The following is a 15,293-nucleotide window of genomic DNA, read 5'->3' as shown; positions in this document are numbered from 1 at the left end:
AAGCCTCTAAGCTTGACCTAAAATAAATTTTCATCTGTAGTGTTGTCCAACCAAACTAGGACCCTTCAGGGTGGCAAGCAAGTCTTATGAGCCCTTTGCCAAAAAGCTGAAATTTCCATCCTTCAGAAAATAACATACCACATCAGACCTTGTGACATATTAATACTGACTGCTATTCCCCCTGCACAGCGGGTCACTGGTATTTCAAACAGTGCCCAGTCTAGGGGGAAGGATGAAGAATATCCCTCCGTTGTCTCAATTTTCTTACACAGGCCAGATGACATAGAGCAGGTGAGGTGAACCGAGATGCATGAAAAATTAATCCAGCCAGTGATTTTTCAGATTATTATGTTGCTCCAAAATTATCTTGCATCAGAATCTAGCTGTGCAGGGGGCCTTAGAGAAAAAAGCTGCAAGTGATGGTCTGAAGAGATATTCTCCATTTCAAAACATTTAAAAATGCTATAGCTGAGTGGTATAAACCATATCACATATAGTTGTATGCCAGACGGAAAGGAAGAACCATTATAGGAAATAAAACATAAAGTTACTATCTATCTATGAAAATTTGTAAAATACATCAGGTGATATTTGAACCACCTGAAAGCCTGAATTTCATCCTTTTTGTCTAGAGAGAAGATTTCAGCTAGTTCATCTGTCTTAATTTAGATACCTAAATGTTGCTGCTGCAGCTTCATACCACTAGAAGATCCTAGGGATAACTAAATTATTCATGTCAAATATTATAGAACATGCAAATACATTCTCTCTTCTTTTTTTTTCTTTTTTTTTTTTGTTTTTGCTAGTTTGTGTTAGGTTTCAGGGGTTTTTTTATTGGCTTTTTTTGGTGTTGTGTGGGTTTTTTTTCAATTTTCAAACACATCTCTAGTCAATTTGTAAGTGTACTCGGTATTAATCCATATTATGCAAACAAAAGGCACTGCAAATGTCTGTTCATGGAATATGTGATGTCTGCAGAGTCATAGGAGATTCTTTCCAGGCCCAATTTCGAGCCCTGGACCACATGCTAAAGATAAAATTAGTAGAATAACAATAGTGGGGAAAGGTTTCTTCATCACTAAGAAGCCTCTGGCCAGTGGAATGATGAGCTTCTATTTTTCAAAACAATGTTTTAACTGGACCTTTTGGAAACATTTGGGGACTATTCAAATGCTAGAAATATACATAAATTACAGTAAATCTCCTGATTCATTTGCAAAATATTGGTGAAAGAAAAATCTGTTAGGTAAAATATAAATCCAGAGCCATCAAAAAATCAGAGTACATAGGAATTCTGAATAAAGAGAGACATTTACTCTTTACAGTCTCATTCTGCTATTTGCATATCAGGGCTTGAAACTGATGCTATAGATTGGACTCTGCTTTGCCATCAATGTTCTTGTAGTGCCAGGGAGCAGTGGTTGGAGAATCTCCCAGTTGCCAAATATCATTACATTGTATGAATCTCATCATGCCTAGCAGCTTTCATAAAGCCCAGGCTCCAGGAGACTGAAAAATCTCCTGAGAACCCCAGCTTTTGATTACAAGTTAAAAAGGAAAGTTGTAGTCCTCATGATTGCAGAAACAAGAGGAAAAAAATTATCTTTGCTGTGCTCCCAATATGCTGAAGACTCATTAACCCAGAGGCAAAATTAAACATTCCTCAGAACCCACCATGTTTGAGGGTTGTGGGTTTGTTTTTTTTTTTTTCCAGAGCAGGAAGAAGAGAAAGTCAGAGAGAGGTCTGGCATTTTCAAAACCTGGTAAAAGCAATACTGGAATTCAGGTCATTAACTTCAGCTGAAAACAGGGAAAAAAGGGCACATTCTTGTCATAAGTCACAGGATTTTGAAACAGGTGTATGGTAAAGAGCAAAGCTTTTTAAAAAAATCATCAGTTCACAGGGACAATAGCAAATTAATCTGTCAGACAGTGTACAAATACTGGATAAATGTTGTCTGGAATTGCCTTTCTCCAAATGAACAAAATAGCCCATTTTATTTACAATTTGGCTGCCTTGCCTGTTGAATTGAAAATGCACAAAGCTGGCACATCAGATGATCTCAGGGAAGGCAGCTCTGCCAAGACTGCCATAGGTTGCTTTGCACAGTCATCCTACTGTATATCGACGAATAAGCATGAGCTGCATTCTTTATTTTTTCACACCCCTTTTAGTATCAGCCCCATGGAATTCTTGCACTGAACACTGCATTATCTGCTCATTGTATTTTATATTATGCTTAGATTAGCCCACGGTTCCCTATTAATAAAACTGTGTTGTGCAGCAGCTGTACATGACAGCCATATATACTTACAATACACAATAGGAACTGCTCATTTCTACACTGTTTCTAGGGAAGTAAAGGGTTACTAGGGGAAGTGGTGTTTTATCACACATTCAGCATTGCACAAAAATAGCCTAGAAGACCAAAATGCTTGCATTAATGTCTCCACATCTCTGTAATTAATTTTAATACCACAAAGATCTATTTTGGATATTGTTTCACATATGCTTTCCGTCCAATGTACACATAGTTAACGATATCTGGGGAGGTGCATGAAAGAGAGAGAAAACCTTTTATTGTATACTGAGAAAGGAAGAACCTTGTTCAGTACTAGAGGGCAGAGCTACTCACCATGTAGCCCCAGTGGAGCTGCCTCTCTGCTGGGGGTGGGGTGGCAGCACACCAGACATCACAGCAGAGCCTTCATCTCATAGGGCTGGAATAATGTGGCTGCACAGCGTGTGAGATCAAAACCCATATGTGCCTGTTTCCAATGATCCTTTTTCAAAACCAGGTTTTGCGCTGTGGTTTGGGTTGTTTGGTGTTTTGTTTTTCCTTTTTTTTCTAGTCGGTTTGCTCTTCTGAAAGTTTCTAGACTGATGGTGAAGAGACTGGTCTCACTTATTAGCCACAGCCAGCAACTAGCAGAGGCAGCCCCAAGTATTACAACTGATCCATCTGAGTCTTCATGTTTCATGCCATTAATTGCATTGCTGTAAAGTAGGTGTCAGATGTGACCACCTCAGTATTTCCTATGCAAAGCATGGTGAAGATCTGCCACAATTTTCTCTGAATATACACAACCAACCAAACAAGGAGCAAAGTAGGAGCTGATAGGCTCCACCAATTCCTGAATTTAACTGGGAAGGTTTACTTTCCAGATGATTTAGTATTTTATTCAGTCCTTAATGCCAGAAACAGAGCTCCTATCAGTAGCAGTCGTAGCTTATTGCTGTATCTCTTGAAAACAGATCTGAGCCTCACCATCTCCCACCATGTGCCTGAGACCACTAGGCACACCACAAATGGTGGTACCTGTTTGTCCAGTGTGGTCTTCCAATCACTGCAGATTTTCAGTTCCAGACAGAATCCTCATATTTTGTTAGTTTTGATGAACCACGCTGGCTTACAGCATGCACATTCATTGACTTACACTGAGCTATGTGTATCTCATGCTTTGCCTCTCTCAGAAATACCTTGTTTTGATTTTCTTCCCATAGATGAATACACCATAAACCAGCACTTGCTTCTACTCATTCGCTTTTACACGTACAGTTCAGACTGTATGCTTCTGAATTTAGTCATGCTACATCCTGTGTTACCTGATTAAGATCAGTAGCTGGGAGTTGATTGTTTAATTGACTTTTCAGAAACTCAGCTAAAATTTTCCTATGTCCTTCCCATTACATATGGGGAATAAAATGAAAGCTTGAAACATTTATAAGCACAAGAAATAGTTCATTTAATTCCAGAACTCATCAGCTTAAATTACTGTGGAGTTCCTTATGCCACTGGGACTTCCCAAATTTTCCCATGGACTGCACCAAAACATCTCAGGCCTGAACCAGGTCTCATCAAACACTGGATTCTGCAAGTCTTCTACTGCTGGGGGGCTGGTGGCTGTGCCCACAAACATGTGGCACCCAGGGGCTCCCTCTTCCAGCTTCATGGACCACCACCAAACCTCCAAACAGAGGAGCCCCACTGCCCTCACTAGTGTAAGCTCAAGGACAGAGCCTGTTGCAGCAGTCAGACGCTGCTAGGGAAAGGCAGTAGGACAAAACCTCAAATCTACGTGACCCCGCCAAGTCAGCAGCCTCAGCAAAACCCAGGCTTCCCCAGAGGGACTAATTCTACTTTATAGCAACTGGCTGAAATGAACAGAGACTCAAACCCTGAAGATAAAAACTAAGGCACTGCAGAAACATACCACCCTCCTACAGGCTGACAGCATTTTCTTCTAGAATGTTAATTATTTGCTTCAAAATGGAGTGAGTAATGGACAAAACCTACAGATACTAACATCAGCTCCCACTGATCTCCCTGGATCACGGGTTTTACACAGTCATTTGAGGAAAAACAACCAAAATGTGTCCCAGGCCTGAATATGTTTGTAAACCAGTGTAGTGTTACTATTTGTGTACAGAATTTATTATCATCTTCATCTTGTAAATTACCATGACATTTTTGCCCCCAAATGGCCAGTTTTCAATCAGTAAAGAAACCACAGCTTTTTACTCTCTGATGCCAATTCTTAGTACCAAATAGCTGTTGAGATTATAAAACTTCAAAACATGAGTAACATTTTAGTAAAATGATACTTATTTGCATGGGTCATCAACCACTAAAATAGCTTTAGGATACTAAAAAGCTTATGTTCAATCTTGGACTTAAAAATCAAGTAACATCTTCCTTTAAATACTGTATCAGCAGAATGAGATTTAATTATTAATTAAAGCAATTATGGATTTATACAACCGAGGTTGAATCTGCAACAGCACACAACGGTTATTACTACAGCATTACGCTATGGGCGGGGCAAATCAACAAACGTAGCCCAATTTTTTGCCTTCATCCATCTCTATATGAAACATTTAGAGAATAAATATTTGAAGTGATATACTCACATGGTGAACTATAAGGCATGCACTGTTTAACAAATATGTCTAAAAGCTAGCTTCGAGGATCACAGATTTATCTACTGGTGAGAGCACGTATTGAAAAAATGAGACTGGTGATTGAGGTTTGAGTCATCTCCAAAGGTTTTATAGTATCCTGTGTCTCAGTACCGGCTCTTATGCTTCATATCCTTTGATACAGTTCTCCAAATAGAGGACATAAATACCATCCAGGTTTTAAAACATTTTATTTGCATATTAAAAAAATTGTGCATTCCAATAATTAAAATCATTTGAACAAAAAAAAAAGAAAAAAAATGGCACTCGATTAACTGCATTTTACAGCTCGCAGGACCTTGGTACAGCTTTGCATTTATTCGTGTGTTACTCTAGTTTACTGTAGTCCCACCCAAGTTCTTCTTTCATCAACATGCAAGCTCTTTCATGCCACCAGGACCAAAGCCAGACAGGCAGAGGGAAAGGCAGCGCCTTCATTCAGTGTCAGTAGTTCTCTCTATTCTTTTGATGTGAAAGGGGCAGTACAGTCATTTTAAACTTTATCCAACCTCTTTGCATCTTACAAAGTTAAACAGCTAAAAGAAGTAAAATAAGAAGGCAATGCTTGTGGAATGTACAGTGCATAATTTGGAAGGGCAGATTTCATTACGATTCCCCGGCTTGCTTCTCCTGTTCAATTGCTAAAAAAAAAGGAAAAAAAGAAAAAGGAAAAGGAAATGAAGATCCAAACCCTGAAATGCATGCACATGACAACTCCTATAATTTGTAAAAATATCTGCATGTATCTATGTATCAAATTAGGACGGAAATAATTGTAAATTAAGCGCTACTATGCGGTGGGTTCACGGTTTGGCTGTCTGGCACATTAACAGCCATGTATCTTCCCTCCACGCCGCACCCCGGCCCCCCGCCTGCCGCCCCTCTTTGTCTCCTCCCGCCTCCCAGCCTCCCTTCCTGCCCTACCCCGCAGCCTGCCCGCACTCACTTTCTTTTGAAGGCAGCGGGTTTTTCTCTTGCGTCTCTGTCTTCTTCAATTTGGACTTGTCAAATTTCTCGATCTCGGCCATGTCTGGTTTGTCGGACATGTTGGCAGGTAACTCTGCGTACACGGGGGGAACAGCCCGTTACCCCCGGCGAGGGCTCCCCTGTGCCCCCCCTCCCCCGGTGCCGCGCCCCAGGCGGGGAGCCGAGAGCTCAACGCACGCCGAAAAGGACACGCTCGTTCCCCGGCATATTTAAAATTAATAGTAGCAATTTTAAAGAGCGCTCATTTAATCCTGCATCGGAGGCGGTGCAGCTGCCCGCCAGCCGCCGACGGCACCACCCCGTATTTGCGCGCTGCCGAGTACAATAGAGGGGCAGCGCCCGGCGCCGGCCGCGGGATTAACTCCTTAAGGCACAATTAATAACAAAATAAAGCTCAGCGACGGCACAAAAACCCGGTTACCGACTACTCCAGCCGCCCCAGACAATAGCTCTTCTCCCCACTCCACCCCAACAATAGCCCCCACGCCCTGCCCTGCCCGCGGTCCCCCCCTTCAGGGATACCGGGCAGGGCACCGAGAAGCCCGCGCTGGGGGTCCGGGGGGGAGGGGGTAACGGGGTGGAAAGGGGGGGCTAGGAAGAGGGAGGGTGGGAAGGGGGGGCCGCGGGACCCACCGGTGTCGCCGCGCGGTGATGCTCAGCTCTGCCACTCGCTGCAGCCGCCGCTCCGCACGCCGGTATAAAGAGCGCTCGCTGGCGGGGCGGTTTTATCCCCGCGCCTATGCAAATAGCGGTGATGTCACCCGCTAACCATTTTGCCGCTTTCCGCCTTTTTCTCTCTCTCGCCAACCCCCTCCTCTCCGCCTGGCTTCCTTCCCCTCCCTCCACCCCCCAGCCCTCTTCCCCCGGCGCACACGCACACCCAGCTACAGGCACACACACACGTAAAGCCGAAAATCGCCGCGGTCACCGGCCAGGCTCCGGTTCCGGCCCCGGCCCGCGGAAGGCACCCCCGGGAGAGTCCGGTGGCGGGGAGGGGGGGGCCGCATGGGACCAGGCACTGCCCCTGTCTCCCCGGTCCTCACCCCCCCTAGGCCGGTGAGAGGGCAGGGGACAGGGGCAGCCCCCTTAAGCTTCCGCAGCGGAGGGCTGTGCACGGCGGGAGCAGTGCGGTGTTTTTGCTTCAGCGTGCCTCTCTCCCGGTTGAGCAGTATCTGCTCGCTGATGCTGTTAACTCAGATTTCCGCATTTAGACAGAAAAGACGAAATCCTCGACCCCTCAGAGCTTCGGGACCTGGTCATCTGCCTCCCGTCCTCTCCCTCCCCTTTCCTCGCTGCCTTTGCAGCCTCGCTGCAGGGAGGGGAAAAAAATCCCATTGCCGTCCTTCTAACCCCGCTGCAAAGAAAGGATAAAACCCCATTGCTATCCGTGCAACCCTCTTGCAGAGGAAAGGGGGACCTCCCCCCACCACCACCATTGTACTCCCCCTCGCCCTGGGCCGGGCCGTGCCTTGGTGCCGGCCCAGCACACAGACAGACAATGGCTCCTCCGTCCGCCTACCGCCGGCCCCGCTCCCCAGCGGCGGGTCCACCCCGGCGAGGCACCTCCCGCCTGGCCCCGGCTGCCTGTGGCGGCAGAAAGGAGGGCCGGGGCTGGGGCCGGGCGTTCCGGGCAGCGCCAGAGCAGCCGCACCCCCGCATCGCCGGGCTCCGGATGTCCCCAGCAGCCTTTCGGGGAGCTCCAACGGGCAGCACCATGCAACAGTCGGCCCTAAAAAGCAGTACATTTTGTCTAGATGGGCATTTGCTGTTGGGTAGGGAGGCCAGAAAAGGGACTATGGCACGGGGGACTCCTGTGAGGGCGTTTATAGTATTGGGTAGTAAGCTGAACTATTCACGTGAGCGAAGTGAAAGACGCGGGGGGCTGTATCTGTGCGTGTGGCTGAATGAGGAGTTGGGGAAATCTCTGCGCCTTTGTCTGGCAGCAGCTGTGGGGAGGAACGGAGGCATGCGTGCTTCCAAGGTGTGAGGTGGACAGGAGCCCCAGCATGAGAATTAATTTCGGCTGCTTTCTGGGACATCTGTGAGGAAACCATGCAGTGAATTGCCCCTTGTTTCCTGCCCTCCCGCGGGGTATCTGCTGCGAGGGTGATTGCTGATGAATTAAAAGCCCAAGTCAAACAGTATTAATACATGCAAGAACTGTAAATACATTCCAATTAATCCCTGGGGATGCTGCTTCCTCTGCTTCATGGCTGTCCTCTCCCCCTTCACTGGCCATTTTTCACAGCACTTCCAGAGATGTAATTTCAAAAGGATAAAATCTCGTCCCCATGGCAATCTCTGTAATACGTGTTGTAGTGAACCAGGATTTCCAGTCAGCCCAGAGTCTTTCTAAAGCTGAGACCCTTCACGTTTAGAGGTGTGGTGTGCAAAGTCTGGTTTCCTCCTCTAGTCCACAAGCACCTCCAAAATGGAGATGAGCAGAGTATTAATCACTGAGAGTGATGGTGTGCACTAAAAAGCATAACTGTGAGCTAGAGACTAAGTGAGACTGAAGGCCGAAGAAATCACTTAGGGAAGAAATGGCAAGGAATATACAATATCGTTCCATGATGTTTACAAATTTCCATCATAATGGCATTAGAAGCGTTTGTAAGGGATCTTCTCTGCTGCATACCAGCCAACTCTGTTAGCTTTTGAGGAATACTGTAAAATGAGTTTATGGCCTTGTACTGATTTGATGCTCTTAAACATTGAACCTCATGACTAGTAATTGTGAAATTTCTCTGATGATCATCAGTGTCCCCAGTGACATTAAAGCCTTGAACTTTTCAGTTTTGACAAAGATTTGTTTTGCCTTTTAAGTGAGTGCAAATTTAATACAAATATTCTTTAGTACTGATCTCTGTGGCTGCTGCAGTTGCTCACCTGTGTGTCTGAGCAAATCAGTATTCCCCTGACCTCAGTGCAGGAAATGCATTTCTGAAATCAAAAAACCAGTGAATGCTTGTGAGACTGGGGTCTGATTTTTCTGAAGGCACTTGTTCAGTAGCAGTACTGCTTTCTTTTGCTTGTGCTCATTCTGGGATAGAGAGATGGATCTCTTAAATCAGCCTTAACATACAGCTTTAGATGGAGCTTTGCCGCTATCTGCAAACCAGGCTCTCTGCTGAGTTTAGATTCAATTACAGTTCTGAGAGACAGAGACAAATAAAAGATTTACAGTTTGCTGCTTCTCTGCCTTCCTGTGTCTCCTTTCTGGTGGATTAATATCAAGGTAATCACAGTCTCTTGGAAATGTCATATGTACTTTCCTACATATATGAAGACAGTGTTCTGCTGAAGCAAAATGAGGGTGTTGCATTTTGGTGGCAGGACATAGGCTAATTTCTGTAAAAGTAAATCCACTTTCTAGCATTTTGTATTAGTGGCATAGCTACAGAAATTGCTTATCTCCTTGTCCTTTTATGTTCATTTCTGTTTGTTGCTATTTGGAGAATGCAATAAAGGTACGTGTTCATACAAGACTGCCCCTTGTCAAATAACCTCTGGGGCTAACTAGAGAGTTAGAGTTAGATTAGATATAGGGAAGAAGTTCTTTATTGTGAGGGTGGTGAGGCACTGGAACAGGCTGCCCAGAGAAACCGTGGCTGCCCCATCCATGGCAGTGTTCATGGATGGGCTGGACAGGGCTTTGAGCAACCTTTCCCAATGGAAAGTGTCCCTGCCCATGGCAGAGGGGTTGGAACTGAATGATTTTTAAGGCCCCTTCCAACACAAACCATTCTGTTATTCTATAATTCTATAACAAATTCCAAAGTACATTTGCACGGGGCAGAGCTGGCATCCTCAGTAAATGTCCTAGGTCACATGGTGTGTGTTGATAGCTAGCTTAGGAATTCTTATTTTGGATATTGATGAGCTGCTCCTTTTTTTTCTTTTTCTATTTTATTGCTTTAATGGGTTTTGTGTCAGCAGTTTCTTATCATGATTAATTTAAAAAAAATCAGTCAACGAATATTTAGTGGTGTAGTACAGCTAGACATGCACTCTCTCAGCCATTTGCATGTTAAAGAGCACTTTTCAGCACATTGCTGATCCCATTTGCAAGAAGGAAATTGGCCCCTCTTTGCAGCTGACACCTTTGAGAGTTTGAATTAGAGTAAGGCTGCAAGTTCTTTCTTGCCTTCTAGGAAATTCACATAGTAGGAAAGGTAGTAAATGGTAAACTATGGTTCTTGCATCTCATTTATATATCCATGTTTCAAGCCTTGTAAAAAACACAAACACTCCTTTTCCAGGTAAGTATGTACTGCTCCTGTTTGTGAAAATGTGACAATAGAAGACTTGCTCAAGGCCATGCAACAAGGGCTTAATCAGGTATTAACAGATGTCAGGGAAAATGTCTGTACTCAAATAGACTTCAGTGGGCTTTTCCTTGAACTCTGGTGAATGTTTTGAAACATGATCAGGAGCAAAAATCTTGTAACCTTATGCTAATTCTGCCACAGAGTCTATGCATTAATTACAAAAAAAAAAAAAACAAACCAACACCAAAACCCAAAACAATTAGGGGAACATTAAATGTCTGTGTGATAAAACACCCAAGATTAATTCCCATCTCAACTTATTATTCATAATGGAATCCCAGGCACATCAGATGACTAGCAAGATAAAAATAAACTCTGTATGTAAATTTCTCCATCATATGGAAAATAAATTAAAGGAAGAGAAGCCAAGTGATTGTTTTCCAGGTCTCAGTTTCACATGTGAAATCTTCTTTTCACATGCTTGACTGTGAGAGAGAATGCTTTCTCTCACTCTGTATACTGCTAGAGGAAACAGGAGCTGGCAGCGATCCTGAGGAGATAATCCCTTTGGGTAGCTCCTTGCTGCACTGCCTCCCTGCCAGCAGCAGAAGGGTGTGATGGTGACATCAGGGTTTGGGTGTTCTGTTATTGAAACACCAGAGCACAATATTTGTGGTGTGTCACATTCCACTGACTGCTATCGAGAATTAAAAAAAGAAAGGGTAATTAATTAATGGAATAACAGGTTTAAGAAGAGAGCCACGTTCTTTTCCGTTTCCCCTGTGCTTAATTTCAGAAGAGGATTGCAAAATGCCTGTCTTAGCTGGACAAATACTGGCACTAATTGGCTTTACAAGTAGCAGCATTTCCTTTCTAACTGTGCTTGACAAACGGAACTTTGCAGCAGGTCATGACTTAGAACGAAATGCTTGTGGGAGAGGAGAAACCAGGTTGGGAAGCACAGACTGCTGCACAGGAAGCTAAATACCCTCGAGTAGCAGATGCTTCTTTCCCACAGCAGTCTGCCTGACTCTGCTTTCCCTGACTTCCCCATACCTGTAAACAATAAAGAGTACTGAGCCTTTTGTTTCAATGTATGCGGAAAGCTGTGGAAAGCAACAGTTTGGAAGCCAGGCTACTTGATAACACAAGTGGAAGGCTGCCTGCTTACAGTCAGTAACAAAGCGAACAATATGAGAAGACCTCAGCTGTAGTTCCCAGTTTTTGAGGAATGCTAAGAATTTGTAGTCATTATGTTCTGAAATTTTTAATAGATGGAGAAGAAGCAAGAGAAGTATGTTTCCAACTGTAAGAAAGATTTCATTACCTTTGCAGGGAACCACCAAGCTTCTAGTTATTTGTCTTGTGTATTTCATGCAGGGGCTATTTCGCAAAGCGAACTGGAAAATGAACTGTAAGTGCCTGAATTATCTGTTTTGGCTGGAGATCCTTGCTGCCAAATACATGTGGAAACATTATGTTTAAAAGTTAACTCTAGAAACAGTGGTTAATATGCAAAATACCTTGAAAGAGTCGAAAAGAACTAGCACATGTCCTGCCTGAAGAAGGCATCTCTCTGCCAAATTTCACAATTGCTTGTCATCACCTTCTGACTTTTGTTTATGTGAGCAAAAACTAACTTTGAAAGTGTGTGACAACATCAACATAATTCATCACAAATGCATGATGAAACATTTCTCCTACTGCAACTCAGCAACCTCTTGATCCTCCAATATTAGACTTCTCCTAAGTAAAACTGATAATTATATGGCAGCAGAGATTACAAACAGAAATCTCAGGCAAATGGAGCGGCTGGATTTTTATGTCACCATTGGATATGAGTTTCTTTCAATGCAAAGATAAAGTGAAATACACATTCAAAATACTGTGGTCGCTATTCAACATAAAAACAAGTTCATATGTACAAAAGACAAGGCAATTATTCTTATCGGAATTCCATTGAAAAAGGGATGACCAGAGTAAACATGCAGAATGAAACAAAGACTAATATCATCAAAGTGCCTGGGCTATTGTATGGACTTTGGCAGTCCCTTTGGGGATTGCTAATCCACTTGATTATAAGAGAGATCACATACAGAGGGAAATACCCTTCAGAGTACATCCCCAGGATGCCCATACTGCACACCGCACTCATGGATGAGTTGCAAAGCAACAAAATGTACCTGATGCCATTAACTAGGTACATTATGTCATTCCAACAGAGTGGATCCTTCCCTCCAAAGCTGACATGATGTAACTTGACACAATGCAGGAGAGTAGCATAAGTCAGTATGCATGAGTATACAGCAGGATTAATTTATTTAGCTTGGAAAATAGCACTACGCTTGAGACCACACCTCTGCTATGTGCTCTATAAATTGCTGTCTTTGAGCTAGCTTTGAACTAGTGGCAACTGAGAACTCACCCCAGGTTTATTGCTTTATGTTGATTTTCTTGGGTGGATTTTACCATTTGTGCTGCTAGCCCTATCTGAGGCATTCACTTTAAAACCATCTTAAGCATATTTAGCTATCCAGTTCCTTTGTGTTTGTGGCTCCCCAAGCCCATGCAAGCGCAACAATCTTTTGTCTCTTGTACGACTGTAGGCAGGCAAGATTTTTCAAAGTTTATGTGTGGGTTATCTATCTAATCTAGCTATTTATTTTTCTCCATTACTCCCTTCTTAATTCAATTTATTTTTAGGGGAAAAGAAAACCAACCAACCAACCAAGCCAAAAAAAAAAAAAAAAAGGAAAAAAGAAACTAAGCTTGTCACCCAAGCATATGTGGAAAGGACTAGGAGGTTTGCTCAAAACCTGACTCGCCTTGATATTCAAGCTTTCACAAGGGTAAGGAGTGATGGAGTGATGGGGGTGGGGAAAGCCAGTCATTTAAACTTTACTGACTTGATGCTTTTTTCCAGTCTGTGGTTTGTTGCCAGTTTGTAAAGAGCAAGGGAAAAGAGGTGCTTCCTGTGACTGCCACAGCCATGGATGTTAGTTGTCTCTGATGTGTGGTGGCAGGGACTAGGAGTGTGTGTGTGTCAGGATGGGGTTGCCTTCCTGGGGGTGAAAGGCATAGTTGAAGTGTGGAGGCTTCATCGCCCTACAGGTATGTGTAACCTAAAAGGCTGTCCTGGCACCCAAACAGCTCCGGAAACTTCCAAGTCTTTTGCCCTCACATTTTTCTTTCAAGACAGAGGAGAGTTACAATATCTGAATGCAAACAGAGGTGGGGACTGGGAGGGACATCTGCTGAAACAAGGTCACATGCACAGGATGTGTGGGTTGAAGAGGACCCTGTGCTTCCTAGGCATTTTCGATTTTCCCAGGCTTGTCTGTGTCTCACTTTCACAAACAGCCTCACCTTGAGTAGTATTACTATTGGGGCAACTAAGGCATTAGGTGGGCAGGGGACTGAGGAAGGCATCACTTTGCCCATGGAAGTGTTCATGTTATTGCATGCAGAAGGCTATGAACCAGTGCTAGAGGTGAAAGCTTGTGTTTTTTGTGTTTAGAGTATCAGGCTTAGAGAAATGCACCCACAGTGTTGCTGTCAGTAAAAAATAGTGGAGCAGAGTAAGTTTTCCCTCATAGGAAGAGGAGCCCTCAGAGTTACTCATAGTTTCTGGTGGTAGCAGGGTCTGTGGCATCTGCTCACTCAAGTGTCACCTCTTACTCATTGTCACTAGATACAAGTTTGTTTATGTCTAGCAGAAACAAAAGATTCACTGGCATGTTTTAAGTTTGGTAGGAAGTTACTGTACACGTGCACAGGAAAAACAACAACAGTAACACTAATATATATTGACGTAGAGGGATTATTGCCAAAACATGTCACTGCAGGCAGAGGTGTACAGCTGCTTCGCACCTGAATGCAAACTATCACACAGGAGAAAGCAAAACCATGAAAGCTCCAATTTTTGAATCCGTGTGTGTTTTGCTACTGATATTAATACAGATGGGATTGAGTCCAACTTCCATTTATTGCAGTTATTTAGTGTGCCTTAAACAGAATGGATATGAAACTGGGGATGGTTTCAAACTTTCCAAAGGGAGCACATTTGTACTTAAATGCGTAGCCTCTTTATCTTCTGCTGGTAGTGTTCTACACTTGTAATTTTATTTCACAGCTGCCATTTTGTTAAAATCAGAATTATGAGAAAGAGAAACAGCCCTGTAGATTGAACTAGATGTGAAAGTTGGTTGTGTCTGCCCATAAATCACATAGGTGTGCAGACCCCTTGCTGTTCAAGTAGAGTTGTCCACTAGTAACGAACTGCTGCCACCAGTGGGCTGCGGTTTGTATTGACGCACACTTCTAAAGCTACATATCTGCAATACTTGTAATAATAGCCAAATATTCCAAGACTCCGGGTCTAAAATGAAGGCACTCCTGCACAGGACAGTTGGAGGGAGCCATGTACCAGATAAAACATTCATGTCTGTCTCTGCAATACACGCTGAGTGTAGATGCTACTCTCTTCATTTAGAAACACTCACAAATTCGGTAAGGGGTGATTTTCTCCCAGTAAACTTCACATCTGCTACTGTTAGTCTTCCCACACTGGTTTATTTGGCAGAAATATGAGTATATATGTGTAAGCTGTAGGAATCAAATTTTTACTGGTGATTGCCATGTTTTTGCACAGATCAGACACTGGTATTCAAGGAAACACAAGCTTTAGATACTGAAGGGAAGCTTCAGTAGAAAAGATATGCACATGTTCCAAAACAGACACATAAGCTGCAGCATCTTTGAGCACCCAGTGTCTACTCTTGACTAAGTTTACTTGAGATCTAGAAATTAAATCACTTCAGAATCCCTTAGTGCCTGGTCAGACCTAGTTATCTAGTTAGGTTAGAAGTTAGCCTAGTGTGGCTAGCACATACCAGGAAGGCTGACTCCTCAAAAATGTGATTGTTTCCACCATTTATATGAAAATGTGGCCAGAGACTGTGGTGATAATAATCCTCACATAAATGTATATGTGCTTGCAACATGCATACATATAAATACATAAATATATAAAATCTAAATATACAACATATAATACATGACATCTAACATCTAAC

General features: G+C 43.4%; 1 protein-coding gene across 1 annotated transcript; it reads right to left on the bottom strand.

The window, feature by feature from the left end:
* Positions 1-5,134: 5,134 nt before the first annotated feature.
* On the bottom strand, positions 5,135-6,733 carry TMSB4X (thymosin beta 4 X-linked). Its single transcript, XM_034073934.1, has 3 exons — positions 6,581-6,733; positions 5,907-6,020; positions 5,135-5,601 (listed from the first exon to the last, which is right to left on the bottom strand). The coding sequence occupies exons 2-3, from the start codon at positions 6,004-6,006 to the stop codon at positions 5,567-5,569; spliced, it is 135 nt and encodes a 44-aa protein (XP_033929825.1). The 5' UTR covers positions 6,007-6,020; positions 6,581-6,733; the 3' UTR covers positions 5,135-5,566.
* Positions 6,734-15,293: the final 8,560 nt, after the last annotated feature.

This window comes from Melopsittacus undulatus, chromosome 2 (assembly GCF_012275295.1).
Source record: "Melopsittacus undulatus isolate bMelUnd1 chromosome 2, bMelUnd1.mat.Z, whole genome shotgun sequence".
Taxonomy (NCBI): Eukaryota; Metazoa; Chordata; class Aves; order Psittaciformes; family Psittaculidae; genus Melopsittacus; species Melopsittacus undulatus.
Note: the sequence above shows the minus strand (reverse complement) of the source record. Positions and strands in the feature narration are given on the sequence as shown.

Coding starts and splice junctions, on each gene's coding strand:
- TMSB4X (XM_034073934.1), bottom strand. CDS start 6,006: ATGTCCGACAAACCAGACATGGCCGAGATCGAGAAATTTGACAAGTCC. Junction 5,602..5,906: donor CCCGCTGCCTTCAAAAGAAA/GTGAGTGCGGGC, acceptor CTTTTTTTTTAG/CAATTGAACAGGAGAAGCAA.